The sequence below is a fragment of the Gobio gobio genome (assembly GCF_949357685.1).
Source record: "Gobio gobio genome assembly, chromosome: 25".
In the NCBI taxonomy this organism is placed as follows: Eukaryota; Metazoa; Chordata; class Actinopteri; order Cypriniformes; family Gobionidae; genus Gobio; species Gobio gobio.
In genome coordinates this window covers 19782027-19800409 of record NC_137121.1, presented here as the reverse complement: position 1 = coordinate 19800409, position 18383 = coordinate 19782027, and the positions used below count along the sequence as shown (strand labels likewise).

Genomic DNA, 18383 nt, shown 5'->3' with positions numbered 1-18383 from the left:
TAATCGGTTTGAGGGGGGTGGGATAAACCTTTTCATGAACCGATCAAACGAAAAATTCCACCATGTAAACGATCTGATCTGATTACTTTGAGTGCACGTCTTTCTGTGACGTGATATACAGCGCCCGCCTCCTCAACTGAAGAGCGCGCGCCGCACTCACACCAGGCTAATGTTGACAAGAGAGGAAAGTTCATTTTTCTGAGGTATTAAACTTTTTATTTCGTAACATGTTATGAACATGATGTTTGAATAATGACACAGACATAGCCTGGCTACACCATCTCATCTTGACAGCGTTTGTCCTAGGCTTCAACTGCGCCTGACAGAATAATTTATTTTTCTGAGGTGATTCTTACACTTTACGACAAATAATAAATAGCTTTTATAAAACTGTACATGTCCTGGTGGCCGTTGAGAGCTGCCATTTCAACGGGGAACATTCAAGCTGCTCTCTGTTTCTCGTTAGATAGGTTAGCTATAAAAAAAATTCAACAACTGCTTCAAATTGGTTAAGTAACATTACCCACAGTCTACTTTAATTACTTTTGTTAATATTTATACCTTTGTGATTATGGTATCTTTCCTTAATCATCTGAAATATATATGTTTAGTACTACTAGTAATGATGCTGAGCACGTCTTGAATGCTTCATTCATGTTTCACCGTATATGTTTTTATTAATAATTTGAGTGCATTTTATTGTTAATTTTGTGTTTTTCAAAATAAAAGAACTGAATTCATTTTTGATTCCGCATTCATCATTCACAGCTGTTGAAATAGCCATTGTATAGGACATAAATTAGGTTAAGCTACTACATGTCCGCCCACAGAAAAATAAATAAATATAAAAATTACCAACACAGAATTATTGATCCACGATACGTAACGAATCTGAGGCGGCAGACAAACTGTGCGCGCATGTCACAAAATGATTCCTACTGAAAGTCAGCACATGTAAACACCAGATCGGTTTAGATAACGTCTCATGTAAACAGTCCACCGAATCTTTCAGTCGGAATGATTTTAATCGGAATGACAAAAAAGTGCGCATGTAAACGTGGCTACTGGTGACAAGAATAAAAACAGGGTTCTGAAGCTGAAAATACATAATTATTTTAGACAAATATGCTTGCATAATGCATACTATATTTGAATATAACGTAGGTAACTTTTTACTGGTAACAAGTAGGGGTGTGACGAGACACTTATCGCACGAGGAGACATGAGATTGGGGTCACGAGAACGAGATGAGATTTTTTACATAGCATTTTTAAGAAATCCTCATTGATGAAATACATGACTAGAAAAATTGTTTGCAGGTGCATTTGAAATGTTTTAACTCATCATCTTGTAATGAATGTTATTACAGTTCCACTTTCTGAGTATGAAATATCATATGCAGTAAAAGACAACAAGCACTGTAAAAGTTTTCCCCAAAAACTCAACTGACTGGCTTCTCTCCTGTATGACTCTCTTCAGACCTTACTGTAAATGAGCTTCTTTTGACCTCCTAACTGAACTCCTTCCCACAAACTGATCATAGATATTAAGTGCAAACAATAACCATAATCAAAGTACTCAATATTGAAAGAGCAAATAGAGACCAAATTTTTCTTCAAGCATGATACAGAGCTAAGAGATGGTTACAACTAGATAGCTTTCATATTGGGAGATTTTTGCATGTCTCAGGGACCCGCTTTCAAACAGCGGTAACGTATTGAAATCGCGTTTGAATGCGTGCTCCCGTTTATTTTCAATTTCGCGATCGTGTGTACTGTGTATAGGGAGCGGTGGAGCTGACCACACATTTTAAAATATAAGTCTGACGCTTCTGCTGTGCAACGAATCCTACGCCACGGTCCAGTTCACTAACATGTAACACACTCGTAACACATGCTCAACGCGAGCGTTTCACTAAAATGTAACACATTCTCGTAACACATGCTCAATGTCTTCTCGTCACGTGATCAGTGGTAGTGCTGCACACAATGTACGACTCGGAACAGCTCGTGTTGGATGTTGAAGCGACTGTTATCCACCTGAATTAAATTGTTTATATTTCTATAAAAAGCTAAACTAGAGTGGAGGCATAATGTAAACATAGCGTTGGCATATTCTATCCTAACTTCACCCTCACACTCCGTCATGAGGTCATGACAATATGACACAAGACAGCTTTTCACCTCGACGAGAAATCTCGTCACAGTTCAGTCGTGGCACGAGATCTCGTCACACCCCTAGTAACAAGACATTTGACATTATCAGGACCTTAAAATATTCACCCATTGCATTAGAATACATTCTAGTCAACATTATATGTTGTAGTTTATTTTAGTACTGAAGCTAAAACTCTGTAAACAATAGAGATCGTCACTATCCACGATACATATTATTGAATTTTTGTATTGCAATATATTGTGACACGATATATTGTTATACCCCTAGTTATGGACATTCATATACTGAATATTCAATATATTGACCAGCCCTACAATAAACCATAGGAAAGCACGAGTACCATGGTGGTAGTGGGAGTCAGGGCAGCAGCCGGCCGGATGGTAGATATGGTGGTGGGTAGTGTGCTCGGCGCTGGAGCTTTAATGGTGTTCACCGTCAGTGGAGTGGACGTAGTTGAGGGCTGAGACAACTGAGTTAAAGACTGCTGGGAGTTCAGAAGTGTCAGACGCAGAGCAGGCAGGCTTTTCTGTACAAAGAGAAGAGGAACAAGATTTAGTGTAATTAAGAACAATAAATGCAACTGCTTTATAATGGAAAGTTATGAGTCCTACCTTCAGAAAAGGGATCAGGTACGGTTGAGGAGATGACTTCAACTCTGTCTGCAGGCGATTTGTAAACTCCTCTGGCTCAATTTTTGCATCCTTTGCAGATGCACAGGCAAAATGTAAATCAGTTCAAATAAAATGGGCAAATATGAAAAGATTTGCTTGTTATACATGCACTGGAAGTTTCAATAAAGTTACAAAAAAAATTGCTACAAACCACAAATTCACTTTTGTAGGAAATTGGTGCCATTAGTTGTGAATTCATAGTTATAAATCTAAAATAAAAAACATTTTTTAAAAGTTGCATTTGGTTTCTTTACACAGACTGTTTAATGCTGCTTAGAGGTGGCTTTTAAATGCAATTACAACTGTGTACTTTGACTGGTATAATGTAGTCAAGTCTGTATGCGCCATATGTCTTTACACTGAATTGAGCAGGCACAATTGAATTGTAAAGACACCTTTACTGGCCTGTTTGAGCCAGCAGAAATTTTATTTTTTAAATGTTGAGCCCTGCAAATACTGACATCTACAGTTTAGCATGAGAAAAGCACTAGATGAAATACAATCAATAAGCTACTATATAATTTTTCTTTTAAAGAAAATGAAACAATAATAGAGTGGTTGAATCAAAACACTGCCACTAGAGATGCAGAAATGACACACACTAGGGGTGTCCATGGTTAACCGATTAACCGTTAAAAATTGCGTAACCGAGTGAAACATTTTGCTCGGTTAAGTGGCGTCAATGGCGTGCTTTGAATTTAGTTGTAATATATTTTTGCACCACTAGAGACCGCCAGAACGCTCCCAGACATTTGTAATATCCACAAGAAGAAGTCATGAGTTTTCTAACATGAAGCGGGCAAAGAAAAGTACAGCGTGGGAGCACTTTAAAATTGAGAGTGACGGGGCAAAATGCAAGTATTGCAATGCAGTGCTTAGATATACTTCAAGTACAACCTCGTTGTTGTACCATCTCAACAGCCAACACCCGGGGATCATTAGAGAGGCGGCCGCGGGGCCTGCGAGTACCTTCGCCCAGCCTACCATCCCCACGATGCTAGCGCAAAACACGTGCAGTGGTGCTAAAGCCGAATCTATAACTGCCTGTGTGCACGACAACGCAAAAAACATTGTGGCTGCTAATAGAGGCGTTGATTGGCATTCTGTGTCATGCTTTGCGCATACGCTTCAGCTAGCTATAAATGATGGATTTTCTCTTTTTTTTGAACCGCGTCATCTCCGCTGCTGCAAAGCTTGTGAGCCATTTCAACCACAGCTCAGTGGCAACGAAAGCGCTTGAAAGAAAACAACAACAAATGAAACTGCCACACCACAAACTAATACAGTCCTGTAAAACCAGGTGGAACAGCGTCTGTGACATGTTTGAGCGCCTATTAGAACAGCGGTGGGCAGTTACTGCGGTGCTGTCAGATCGCACTGTGACCGACTTTTACTGCTCTGTCCTTACCACTGCATGCGTTTTATTTCTATAAATGCATTTCCAATGTGGTCCAACCAGTTATTAAAGGTGTTAAAAACGAACTACCCTTTTTTTGTGTGTGTCTGTATCTCGGGGTTGCGGCGCGCACACCAGAGTTTCAGTTAGAAAAAAGGGTGCCGGTCAAAGTGACCGGCAGAGATTTCGTTTTCCAGATATTTTGATGATAGGCTATGCCGGTCAACTATCGCCTCTTAATAAGTAAAGTTGAAGAAAACTGGAGGCAGGCTATGTAACTTAAAAAATGACATAATCAGGCCGCCGAATGCAACATGTTTATTAGCCTAACTTTCAAATAGACGGAAAAAAAATTTTCTACTAGGCTATGGTTCGTTTCTTCATTCGGATCTATTTGCGATGCGATCCATTCCATTCTAAACAAACAAAGCAGTTTATTCTTCGTCCTTGTTTCATTATTAATTTAGATAATAATTCATAAATGCACGCATAATTATCAGTGAACTTTATAAATGCTGCAGATGTTTTACATGCATGCACAAACAAATGCCTTTCAACTTATGTGTGCAAAATTCAGCTTGAAATGTCTTAACAATTTAAAACGAAAAGAAATAGGCTACTCTCTGATTATGTAATCGATAATGTGCATTTCTCTCTATAGGCGCGTTCACTACGGAGATGGCGGTCGTCAACTTAATAAACTAAAAATAATCACACCCCCGATCACACAATGTCGTGGAATGTATACGCCAAAACTCATTTTGGCGTGCATATGATACGCTGTTTTTCGCGTGCATATGATACGCACTTTATGGCGTATATATGACACGCTCTCTTGGGTAGGTTTAGGGTAGTGGGGTGGGGGGTTCGTATGTATAATACGCCATAAAGTGTGTATCATATACATTCCACGACATTACACACTCGTACTATTTATACGCATTTTTCGTGAGATCCGGCTGGGTTAACCGAGTATTAACCGCTAAGGGCCTCGGTTAACGGTTAATGAAAAACTTGAAAACGTGCAGCCCTAACACACACACACACACCTTTAAACACTAAATGGCTAAAACTTACCAGCAGATCCTGCACTAGTGCCTTCACATTCCGAGATGTTTCCGGAGAAGGGGAATTATGGGATGCCAGTTTGATGAGCGTTGCTAGGAAGTTCTTGCACTTCTTTACATTCTCTTGCATTTCCTGAAATTAAAATTCAGGTATTTTACAAACAATAATGAAATAGGATCCATATCTACCAATAGTCACATTATGAATGAAAAGAGTTTAATTTGAACAGTACCTGAGAGAGGACAGGTGCTCTGTTAGCTGGGGCAGCGGCAGAGGTCGTGCTGGGACTCTGAGGGGTCACAGAGGGCTTGAGGACTGTCTGTGGTGCAGGCTGCACACGGGCCCCTGCTGTAATGACTGTGGTGGTGGGCTTCTGAGCCGAGGTAATCGTTACCACTGCTGTCTTCTGCTACGGAAATAAAAAACCATGCCGAGGTAAGAACCTTACCTCTAACAGTGCTATGACAAAAGAAATATTTTGCCTGGGCTTTTTATAGACACTTTTCACATTTCCAGGTTTCTCAGAAGCGGAAGTTGTCATATTTGTATTCATTTCTATAGCGGTGCATAAGAGACTACATTAAATTTTGTGATCCCGTTTGCTCAAATATCAAAAGAAAACACTATTGTGGAGTTTTTCACGACTTTCAAGAAGAGGATAATGGCAGTCGGAAGAGAGAAAAATTAGAAACACCCTCACAGCAGCATTAACTGGTTTCTTGTAATTTAATATAAAGGTAATATAATACTAAGTATACTGTTATAAAATGTAAATAATTTAAAAAAAATTAATAAAATAAAAAACTTTGGATTTACGATGTTGATGACAATTAAAACGCATCATCACAGTCAGTGTAAAGGGTCTATTTGAATGGAAAGTGATGCAATAAAAAGACACAGTACCACAGAATAATAGCGACACATGTACTCAACTTAACATTGTTCAAAATGCATTGTAATTTTTTCAACAAAACAAATACATATTTGCCATTCAATGAAAGTTCTTAGTTATCACTGACTTTAAAAAGGACAAAAACACCAAAAAAGCAACAAGAAAGAAAACGCAGATGGAATCACGGAATCCATTAAAGGTCCCATGGCATGAAATTTTCATTTTATGAGGTTTTTCAACATTAATATGAGTTCCCCTAGCCTGAATATTGTCCCCAAGTGGATAGAAATGTTGATCGGTGTAAAACCGAGTTGTGGCTGTCTTTCTCTGCCTTTGAGAAAATGACAGGCCAGACTAGCCAATCCTGAAGTCTCCTGGTTTGACGTCCAAGCAGGCACGGTTTCCTCCCTTTCCTCCGCCCAGAGAATCTGGCACGCCCATGCAAACGCTCGTCGAGAGATCATTGCATCATTGCTTGTGAACGAGTGAACGCTGGCAGTTTCTCAGTGTTTGGATGTACAAATGAAAACAGAAGTCTTTTTTCAGTTCCTTCTGATCTGTGATCAGTGATTTCTGATGTGTAGCTAATTATTTATTATTCGTGCACACAATGCGGCTTCTCTCTCTCCAGACAGAACGGTGTTTTCGTGTTTTATATCTTGTGAGTCAGTGTTTTTGTACGTCCTCGTCGCGTCTATCGGTTCTAAAATGTGCATACAGTCATGAGTTTCTGCTCAACATCAGCAGAGATAAACCTCACACACGCCGAAGCTCGGCCTTCAACATCCCCGACCCACAGTACTGCATCTGGCCCACAGCGGAGGCACCAAACGCGGCGTGAGATTAAGCAGAAGGAGGGTAAGCTTGAGCATATCCGGGCTAGCCAGCCTAGCCCCACAATAAACTGGATTACATCCGATTACTGCTGTTGTGTCTTTGTTTGCGCTGTGTACTCAACGCGCGTCACTGACGCTTTTATTTTATTTTAAAAATAATGCTATTATCAACACTTACTTTTAACTCGTTCATCTCGACAGCTGTAATGGTACTTTGCATGTGTTACAAAGTTGGTAGAATAATGATGAAGACTCGGTGTGACTGGGACTCGTGTTTATTCAGAACTCTCAGATACAAACACAATAAACTCGCGCTGACTGACAGCGCTCTCATAACTCAGTAGTTACTATAAATAACTTTGTTTGCAATCGCTGAGCTCAGTCTCTGATACATTAGTGATGTCCGGTTCGCGAACGATCTTTCTTTTGAACCAGTTCTTTTTAGTGAACCGAATCAGTTCACCAAATCGGACTGAATCGTTCTAAACGGTTCGCGTCTCCAGTCAGCGCTGATCCATAATTTACTAAAGTTACTAACTTTCTGACATGAGTGACAGTCCCTCCGACTAGAAATAGACTAATAACCTAAAGTATATGCTGTAACTAAAACAGTTCAGACATGCTGAGAACTGATGTGAAGTGAACTCAGGTCCATCCGTCTCCCTGGCAGACTCGTGCCTGCTCGTGCCTCGATAAACCACGCCCCCTCCGCTCATATAAAATGCAAAGATGTCAGCCAATCACAACAGTGGGTGTTTTTACTGAAGTCTCACAGCAGACACGCCTCTTGAAGCAGGGCATTCAGCCACAGGGCAAACAGCAGTATAGAAAAAATGCCTTTTATTTCTAAATTATGACATTTTATGATGTAAAAGTCATACTAACAATATAAGTACAGCTCAGGAAACATTATAAAATAATAGAAAAATGCCATGCCATGGGACCTTTAATAAAAAACTGAATTTACTTTAGAAGCAGAATGTCACGGAAGGTGTTCGATCTTTGATGAAATAAATAAAAACCCAGCCTGATCTGCTGGCAATTTGATTTTGCCCTGCAATTCAGTCTGGAAACCTGTACATTCTTTTCTACTGCTTCTGTTACACTTTTGCGGGAACCAATCACAGACTGGCTTATCCACCTGGCGTGCTATTGGCGGGTTTAACACGATGACGGATAGAGAAGCGATGGGTCGTTGCCCGTTGATCGCGCCTCTTGTGGTCTGATTGGTTGAAGGACTATCCAATTGCACTAATTTATCCTAATTTATGCAGTAATTTAATTTATCCTCGTTTATCTTGTCACCTTGTGCAGTAAAAAATACATAGCAGCCTCCCCAGACCAATGTTCAATCTTAAATTGAGCTTGGTCTGGTGATAGCCAGACAAGGTGTTTTCAGTAGTGAGGACATGAATGCATAAACTTCATCTCCAGAGCAGCTCTGAGAGTCCCTTCATGAGCATTTTACCATTTAATTTGAGAAAAACGATCGTCACATCAAAAACACACAGAAACTCAAAAGGTCTTCATTTATAACTTGATTTTTTAAAGGAATAATCACAATTTCCTTCCATGTTTTAATTTGACCAGTAAAGCTCTGTAGTGGATCACTTTATTTGACAAAAAAAAAGTTTGTTTAATATCATATTAAAATATAAATTAATGTTTTATGCCTTCATTTTATTGCCAGAAAAATGTAAATACACAATACATAACTTCTGAAAAAACAAAATGTTTCATAGAAATAAATTTACCTTTTAATAAATGTTGTTGTTTTTATTAATTTAATTCTTTAGACATGCTTTTTTTGGTTATTGAAATATAATTAAACCATTGAAATGGAATCCAGAAAACTTAAAACAGAATTGGGTCAAATTTAAAACAATTTCATAGGGCCCCAAAATATGCTTGTAAGAAATTATTAAATTGTATAAGTTTCATGATTTCAATTAATGAGACATAGTTTTTGATAGGTATAGGGTGACAGAATTTTTGTTTTTTTTATGGATTTCATAGGGCCCCAAGTATGCCACATATGATGTCATGATGTTTGGTTATGAATATGAACCACAGCTGAAATAACAGTGTTTATTGTAAATGACCTTCAATCTGTGGCATATTTGTTCTATGAGCTCCAGCCAATGTAAAAATTATCTGAATATATTCATCATACAAAGCTTCCATACGGCTTCAGAAGTTACTTGTACTACATTTATGCTGCTTTTTTGTCCTTTTGTAAGACTTTTCAGATAGATATTTTCCCTACAACAATAGTTTTTGATCTCCCCCCACCCCCACCCCAAAAAGAGAAAAAAGTATGCAAGTTTGGAATAGCAAATCACAAAAGGAGACGTTATGCAGAATGAGGAAGTAAGGCCTCATTTTCAATTCACTTTCATTGTAATTGGAAAAAAGATGCAATGAAAATGAATGGTGATGGAGACTTCAATCTGCCTGACATTTCACTTTATCTTCCATGGAAGAAAAAGTTATATGCGTTTGGAACAACATGAAGGTGAATATGTTTGACAAGCAAACATAGTCTCTATTATTAATTGTATGTGTATTTTTCTAAAAAAAAGAAAGAAGGGAAGCTACATTCGGTCACATTTACCGTTGTTCGGCAAATTCTCATGGGCAAAATCCAGTCATTTCAATATGAATGCACGCAACTGGAAATTTTGCACAAGGGCAAAAGATTTCCACGCTCAGACTTCGCAACAGGTTTAAGTTGGTCACACCGATTTCACTGTGTTGACTAACAAAGTTGAGTTACATTTTATTTTAAGGTGTCCTTGTTACAGTGTAATTACACATTTATGTACTGAGTACTACAGGATTAGGAATAGGGTTTGCTTTAGGGTTAGTTGTATGTAATTATGCATAGTTTACTGTTATTACTACAGTAAGTACATGCAATGTGTAACAAGGACACCGTAAAATGGTGCTATCGAGAGCTGCTTGGTTTTTAAAGTGACTGCTGTGTGAGCTGAGCTTCATACATCGCTACATTATTGACAACTGGCCCATGAAATTTTGCTAATGTGACTTGTGTCTTGAATTCATACATAAATCATCTGCAATATTATTATTCATGTGTTATCCAGCAAGGATATCTTGCTCATACCTGGGCAACAGGTGTGGTGACTCTGAAAGCCGCTCCAGCCGTGGGTGTAGCAGGTCTCGGTGACATGGTGGCTTTGTTTTGGTTCTGAGCTTTGGCCTGGGCCAGGACCTGCTGAGGAACCAATGCCAGCTGACCGGCCTCCGTACGTACCAGCACCATACCTACGAAGAACACAGAGAAAAATGAATAAACAAATCACGTGGAAGCAATCAAAACAACCACCAAAAAGTATTAGCAATAGTTCAAACTTAAAGGGATAGTGCATTTACTCCTATGTTGTTCAATACCAAGGACTTCCTTTGGTCTGTGGAACACAAATTATGATATTTTGAAAAATGTCTTAAGGTGAGGTCACATTTCACAAATTTCGGCAAAGCTGCAAGCAAAAAATGTCAATAATAAAGCGATGTATGAAGCACATCTTCCACAGAAATCACTTTCAAACCAAGCAGTTTTTGTTGGTAAACACTGCAAATCCAACTTGAATCTTATGAACCAAACTTTAACCAAAAGGTTGTTTCGCCCTCAACTGAAATTCACAATCATGTGTACTCCTATTGAAATGACTGGACTTTGCCAGCGAAAATGCGCAACCTTTAGATTTTTGGCGGTTCAATGAAAGTCAATGGGGTCCAATGTTGTTTTGTTGGACCCCATTTACTTTCATTATGTGCACAAAAACATTCTTAAAAATATCTTCTTTGTGTTCCACAGAAGAATGTCATACACGTTTGTCAAAAGACATTAGGGTGCATAAATGACATAATATCCATTTTTGGGTGAAATAAATGACAACATTTCCATTTTTGGGTGAAATAAATGACAAAATTTCCATTTTTGGGGTGAATCATTTTGTTTCGCAGCTGGACTATTCCCGAGCCGTTACCTGGTGGTATGGTGAATCCTGGTGGTAACTGAATAGTAGTTTGTTGCGGCGGCCTGACAATCAGCTGGGTCGTAGGTGCCCCTGGTCGCTGCGGGGCCGCCACGGTCGCTGTCACTTGAGCAGGCGTACCAGGTCTCAACAGGGTCGTAGGCTGTCCTACGAGAGTGGTTGTTGCTGGCTTTGCAAGGACAGAGGGTGTGCTTGCCACAGGAAGTGAGGTCACCACTGCACTGGACGACACAATAATTTGTGTGGGAGTGCTGGGGTGCAACCCTACAGGAGTCCCAGGTAGCTGGTTCGGGACGATGGCTTTAATCTGGTTTTGAGGGTCAGATTTGGGCTCTGTGTTTGTGAACGCCACAGAGGTGGAGACCAGACCAGTGCCCTGGATGGGCAATCCTGAGACTTTAGGGTCACCTCCGTTGTGTACGACACTTGTGATGGTGTTAGGAGGCCTGTGCAGTGCAATGGTGGGGTTTGCTTGACTATCTAGTGACACATTCGCATGTGGCAGTGTGCTGTTGGGCTGAGCGGACACAAAAGCAGTATTTGTACTAGTAGGAGCAGACATGTTGCTTTTACCATTACCTACACCTGAACCAATGTCAATACCGTTTACAGAAGCAGGCGCGGAAGCGATAACAGAAGAGTTTAACGTGCCACTGCTTCCGTTCACAGTCTGTATTCTGGCGGGAACCGTCCGGACAGCAGACGCAATGTGATTTGTGTTGGGATGAGAGTCTGTTGGTGCTGCGTCACTTGAACAAGTTGATGGATCTGATGAATGATATTGCACCCGGTTCGCGGCTGTAACTAAATTCGCGGAGGTGCTGGGCAGGTTCGCGGTGGAGGGGACAGAACTGGACGCCGGTATCCTGTCCGGACCGTTTTCTTGAGAGTTTCCCTCCTGGTTTCGCTGTGGCTGCCGCTGCTGCTCCAGTGTTGTTCCTACTTGGGCGGGCAGTAATTTCCCCAAGTGTGGATTTAGCGCGTTTGGGGGTCTCCTGATGTCGCCTTGAGGACCCACTGCCTTGTTTTGTCCACCCAACTGCGATTCTAACGAGCCTACGAGGTCACTGACGGCTTTTTCGTCCACTTCGGAGTACAGCATATCTTCCAGTGGATCGGGGACACCCGCCATCTTTGAGAGACGCTTGAGAAATGCGCACGGCGCGTGCGTTGTTTTGCTGCTGAGGCATTGTGGGAAACGTAATGACATCATGGCCAAGATTTGCAGATGTTGCCATAAGCCTGTCATATCTGGAAACAAATTTTGAAACTGTATCATAAATATTTAATTTAAAATAAATATATGTTAAAAAAAAAAAAAAAAATGTATATATATATATATATAATCCAATAATGTATAAAACATTATTGTTTTTTTGTTGTTGTTTTTTTTAATGTTTTTTACATGTATATTTATTTTACATTAAATATTATATATATATATACTTGTAAACAGAGTTAATTCTGATATTGATAGATGCTTTCATTTATATCGGAATTGTTCTGTTCATTTATTAGGGATAACATAATACCCAGCTTTCAACTTCGTTTTGAAAATGTTTTATTTTATCTTATTTTGTTTAAGTTTAAAACATTTTTTAATAGTTTTTATTTAAAAACTCCACTTATGGCATGTCTTGTCATAAGGAATATGATTTAATTAAAATGCTACTTAAAATAAGACTTCTAATTTTAAAGACAAAAGAACAACAATACCTAAAATAATATTATTTTTGAAAAATGATAAAGTAAAATAAAATAAAGTTTTTTTACTTACTTTATTGTTTTGCTCATCTTAATGTACCCCCTACATTTGTCAATCTTAAAAAAGTCGTCATGTCTGTCATATCACAATCTTAAGCATTACTGTAGTTTTGAAATTACCCATTTTTTTTTTATTTCAGAGACAAAATTCTTATTATTTTAATTGTTATGCCTACCCTTCTTTTTAACTGAAACAGAATCACTTCTTAAAGTTGATTTATTATACAAAAAAATAGTTTTTCTTTTTCCCTTGTGTAAATAAAATCAGGAATAAGAGTTTAGTTTGATTAAGAGGATATCTGCCTATTTGCTCTGCGTAAATACAACGCAACAGTGATTTTGTGTGTGTTCAGTTCATGTAAAGATCACGTGGTACAGAGCTGCACCAATAGGATTGCGAGTCGTGTTGTACGGCCCAAATATTGAAAACACCAGTATCAGTTTTGATCATTTTCATCGGTGCAGTCAGGAACAGTAAGTACGTTCTCCAAAATATGCCTGTCTTCACGGCTTATTATTCATCGTATTCATTTATATGGCATGTTTTCAATATATTTAAAGAGCTGGTGTTGATAATGCGACATGATTAGATGATACTTCATGTTTATGTTAGCAAGCGAGCTAAATGAGTTCATCAGTTTTTATGAAAGTTGGTTTCGAAAGGCGTATTCCGGAGTTTTATCATTCTTAAGAAACGAAACGACATAAAGAAAATATATTAAGAAAACAAAATATTGCAAATAATCGTAGAAATGTACAGAATATTGTTCATACTCTGGCAAACGCAATATTCTAAACATTCTAATAAAACAATGATATTCTATTTAATAAATGGTTATTAAATAAATAGGTGAATACATTTTTTCAATTTAAAGAAATGTTTAAAATAGCAAAACTATTGTTAACCAAGGGGGCGTGGTGCATTGGTAAAGCTAACATTTCTGTAAAGGCATACACACAGCATCATGAATATTATGGATGATTTCCACTGTACAAAGAAGTAACATTGCCTAAATCACAGATAAATTTTAATGTAATAATACTTTGTTATAAAGAGGTATAGATGCTGTTTAGATATTAATTCGTTGTTTAGACAGGTTCAACTGACACAATTCTGCTCTCTCTTCCATCATCTTGTCAAGCAGCCAGAAGCATGGCCACGGCACAGTCAACACTGATGTTCGCAGTGTGCATCCTGATGATAACAGAGCTCATACTGGCCAGAAAGGACTACTACGACATCCTCGGTGTGCCAAAAGACGCTTCCGACCGTCAGATCAAAAAAGCTTTTCACAAGCTTGCCATGATATATCACCCAGACAAGAACAAGAGCCCTGATGCGGAAACCAAATTTCGAGAGATTGCAGAAGGTAGGTTAAATACAATAGTCAAAAGTTTGGAATAATGACTTTTTTTGAATGTCTCTTATGCTCACCAAGCATTTATTTACAGTAATATTGTGAAGTATTAGTAAAGTTTAAAAGAATAGTTTTCAATTTTAAAGTGATTGCCTTGAGAATTTCCTATGTTGTTTTATAATATGTTTTTTCAATTTATGAGTAAAATAAGAACTGTGGTAAACATAGCTTGATGATACTTGGACGGTTTGTTACGTAAATTACACGCATCCATATTGAAAACGCGAATTTTGAAGCTGTCATGTTTATTTTAAAAAGTTGTAATCAATTGTTATTGGTGCTCAAGTATTACTAATGGTTATTATTATCGCGGTTATCAGTTTTTATGTAAAATGTGATACATTTTTTTCAGAATTCTTTGGTGAATAGAAAGTTCAAAATAACTTTTTTTATTTATTTTTTGTAACCTAGATATTACAGCTTTGCCATGATAGGAATACATACCCATATAATATCAAAAATGTGAATTTTTAAATCAATTGTAATTGGTGCTCCAGTATTATTAATGGTTATTATTGTCGCTGTTATCAGTTTTTATGTAAAACATGATACATATTTTTTTTTTCAGAATTCTTTGATGAAGATAAAATATTCCAAAGAAAAGCATTTATTTGAAATAGACATTTTTGTAACATTATAAATATTACAGCTTTTCCATGTAAGGAATAAATTACATCTTAAAATATATTAAAATGGAAAATTGTAGTAATATTTCACATTATCGCTGTAGTTTTGATTAAATAAATACAGCCTTCAAAAACATTAGGAACGTAATTTTTCCAAACTTTTTACTGGTAAGTGTAATGTATTCTGCTTGATTAATGACTTAATATAGTGATCTACAATTAAATAGCATGTTCATGAGCAAAGATCCTTTCTGTAATTTATAATCTGTAATATATCTGTAATGCCTAATTTTTGAAAACTCATTCTGCAGCATATGAAACCCTATCGGATGAGAAAAGAAGGCGGGAGTATGACCAGTTGGGGGACAATGCGTTCAGCAGTGAAGACGTGAACGGAGGGCAGCGTTTTCATCATTCCTTTAACTTCGACGACATGTTCAGAGACTTCGACATCTATAGCCAAAACAGGCACGCTCGCCAAAAACGGCACTTTGACGAGCACTTCAAGGCCCACCAGCAAGCACACAACCGCCACAAGAGACACTTCCAGGGCACTTTTAGCACCGGAGTCTTCGAGGACATGTTCGAAGATATGGAGAAGATGTTTACATTTGACCGACACATAAAAAGAACAGAGAGCAGGTTTCAGGGCACAACCAAACAACACTGCAGAACAGTGACTCAGCGAAGAGGAAACATGGTCACCACGTACACGGACTGCACCTCGTCCTGAACATCAGAGCTCGGACCATCACACTTGTGTTTTTATGTCTGATTTAGATTGTTATTAATTTGCTGCTGTGATGATGAGTGGGGTTTGATTTTACCAGTGACTGATCTGTTATTTAAGATGCGTTTGGAGTTTCAGTTGGTTTGATTGACATCTGCAATTGACACTACATTGGATAGTGGCCTCTAATAGCCTCAAAGTCTAGTTTTAGGCTTTTTATGAGTTGGATTTCAACCCTGCAGCACCAAAACATACAAAACATATCATTAGTTTATGGATGACAAACTATTTGATGACGGTCTAGTGTGCATTTATGTTGAAATCACACTTTCTTGATCATATGAAACAAGTTGTTATATGCACTAAAATTCAATATATCACCAGTTATATTGAAAGAATGAATGTGCTGAAATCTTGAATCATGACACACCATTTAGCTCTTCCATTAACTTCTCTACTTATCCATGTTGTTTTGGTGCTGAACACTCATAAGTCTTTGGGGTTTGCGTCTTCATAAACTGCTTTTATTTTTATGTGAAGCTAAACAAATGTTTGCTGCATTGCTGTGAATGATATAGTTGAAGTAGTTTCTTTCAAACTCACACTTGTTAGATGGAGAGGTGCCTTTCCCACTCATTGTGGTAGATTCAGTTTATTGTAATCAGATTGGAGCACTTGTATGACCTTGTGTGTATTATAGTTTGCATGGCTGAGAGAAAGTAGGTCTCTGTTTTTGTCATGTACATCAGTTATCCGGTTGGGTTTGTAAACAGCTTTTGTTTTAGGAAAGTACAAGTCTGCCATTGTCATCTAAGCCAAAGTGTATTTTGGCTGAACATTTTTATATATGTTTGCAACAAAACGTGTATATGGCAGCGTTAGCCCTAAAAAGAAACAAGGGGAATGACTTCGCACTTGCCTGACAAAGTTTTCTTTTGTTTGTTGTAAATACGATGTATAGCCCAGCTGTGTTCCTGTATGACATCACCTGTGACCTGTTTTGTTGAATAATCCCATGTGCAATATTTAAAGGCAGCTCTTCTGTTGTTTTAACTGTTACCCGCTGACAAGGTTGTTCTGTTATGAGTCTCGGTAGACTCATCTGGCACTTTCTTTATTTTAATCCTATGGATGAAAAGTAAATCTTAAATAGCCTATTTAAACCCATATGTATGTATACTTGGGTTATCAATAAATCGTGTTCAAAAATATTTGTTTGAGGACCCTTTTCATCATCATCTTCCGCTTATCCGGGGCCGGGTTGCAAGGGCAACACTCTAAGTAGAGACTATTTGTTTGAGGACCCCTTTCTTTAGGATTTTTATAAAACACAAATATTTATTTCTGTGCCGTTGCAATACAGGAGTATTTTTAGTCAACTTTAACTGATATAACATTTTGATTGTGAAGGGTGTGGATTCGGAAATATATATATATATATATTTATATATATATATTTATATATATATATATTTATATATATATTTATATATATATATTATCCTAATTAAATTTATAATCAAAGCATATTTATCCTCCTATATTATTATAATGATTTTGAATGATTCTTTCTAGTTATGATATTACTTCATCAATAGAACCACTGATTGTTTCTTGTTTCTTCATATATGTTTTCTAAAGTTTGTATTTGGTCTCTGAGGAGTGACTGAGGGTCTGGCTCATGCCAGGAGTGCAGAAACAGTGCTTACACAGTTAGCCCGGCTCCCAGAGATGAAATATGGATTTGTCTTTCATTTTATATTATTTCCTTTTACTAAAACACTAAAGAATTATGGTGAATATTGTCTGTACCTCGTACTGAGAGAAAGCACGTTATCAGTATGTTTTGGGAAACTTGGCCAACTTCAACCTTGGAGAAGCCTGTGTATCTTTGTATGTGCGCTAGGGTTCTGTATTGCAGATCAGTATTAGAGGTGTACAACGGGCATGTTGTTCTGGACAAGCTGGCGCCTGTTCCAGACCTGGAAGGTCATTATGTGCCTAATTCCGGGGTGAAAGCATCAACAAGTGATCTATGGAGACGTGTATCTGATTAACTGACAATGTGTTTGGAAATTTTCTATGACTATCTATTTTCTCTTAGCCAATCAGAATCATTCAACCTGAAGTAATGACGTAGCTAGACCTTGAAAAGAGTATAACTGTTTAGAAATTGTATGTACGAAGATGGGTAGAGAGGGAGCGCGGCCTACGAACTTCTTGTGAGACTTGAAGCTGGCTTCTGCTGATGAAACTGCAAACTATTCTTCAGTAATTTTTTCTTTAATTAATTGCACTCCTGACTCTTGGTCTTCATTCTTCACAACTGGTCTTGGGTCCTAAACTATTATCCCCTAACAATTTCAACATATGTAGTTTCTGACATACATAGAAATATGTCATATAATTCAATGGCCATGGGGTAGAACATGGTATATTTGTGGCAATAGCCAACAATACATAGTATGGGGCAAAATGATAAATTTGCCAAAATTGCCAAAAAATCATAAGGATATTAAGTAAAGATCATGTTCCATTAAGTTATTTTGTGGCAATTTTCTCAATCTTTAGCACCCTCAGATTCCAGATTTTCAAATAGTTGTATCTCGGTCAAATATTTTCCTATCCTAACAAACCATGCATACATCAATGAAAAGCATATTTATTCAGGTGATTAAGAGCTTTCAATTAAGAAATAAAATAAAACATTTACTCTTATGACTGGGTCACATATATGTAATCAAACAAAAGGCTTTTAGATCATGTAATATTATTAATTAAA

The 18383-nt window shown here is 37.8% G+C and overlaps 2 protein-coding genes across 2 annotated transcripts in view; one reads left to right on the top strand and one right to left on the bottom strand.

Moving 5' to 3' along the window:
- Window positions 1–12276, bottom strand: part of LOC307121229 (transcription initiation factor TFIID subunit 4) — a gene marked incomplete at its 5' end in the record, with an annotated part of 52828 nt that extends 40552 nt beyond the window's left edge. Inside the window, 6 exons of the mRNA XM_079808757.1 lie at window positions 2519–2704; window positions 2790–2879; window positions 5323–5445; window positions 5546–5722; window positions 10169–10329; window positions 11055–12276. Of these exons, the coding sequence (XP_079664883.1) occupies window positions 2519–2704; window positions 2790–2879; window positions 5323–5445; window positions 5546–5722; window positions 10169–10329; window positions 11055–12276 (1959 nt within the window). The remainder of the gene's footprint in view (window positions 1–2518; window positions 2705–2789; window positions 2880–5322; window positions 5446–5545; window positions 5723–10168; window positions 10330–11054) is intronic.
- Window positions 12277–13243: 967 nt separating this feature from the next.
- Window positions 13244–16805, top strand: dnajb9a (DnaJ heat shock protein family (Hsp40) member B9a). The gene is made up of 3 exons (XM_079808924.1): window positions 13244–13301; window positions 13973–14197; window positions 15183–16805. Exons 2-3 carry the CDS (start codon window positions 13981–13983, stop codon window positions 15602–15604), a joined length of 639 nt encoding a protein of 212 aa, XP_079665050.1. The 5' UTR covers window positions 13244–13301; window positions 13973–13980; the 3' UTR covers window positions 15605–16805.
- The last annotated feature ends 1578 nt before the right edge of the window (window positions 16806–18383 follow it).

Coding starts and splice junctions, on each gene's coding strand:
- dnajb9a (XM_079808924.1), top strand. CDS start 13,981: ATGGCCACGGCACAGTCAACACTGATGTTCGCAGTGTGCATCCTGATG. Junction 14,198..15,182: donor ATTTCGAGAGATTGCAGAAG/GTAGGTTAAATA, acceptor CTCATTCTGCAG/CATATGAAACCCTATCGGAT.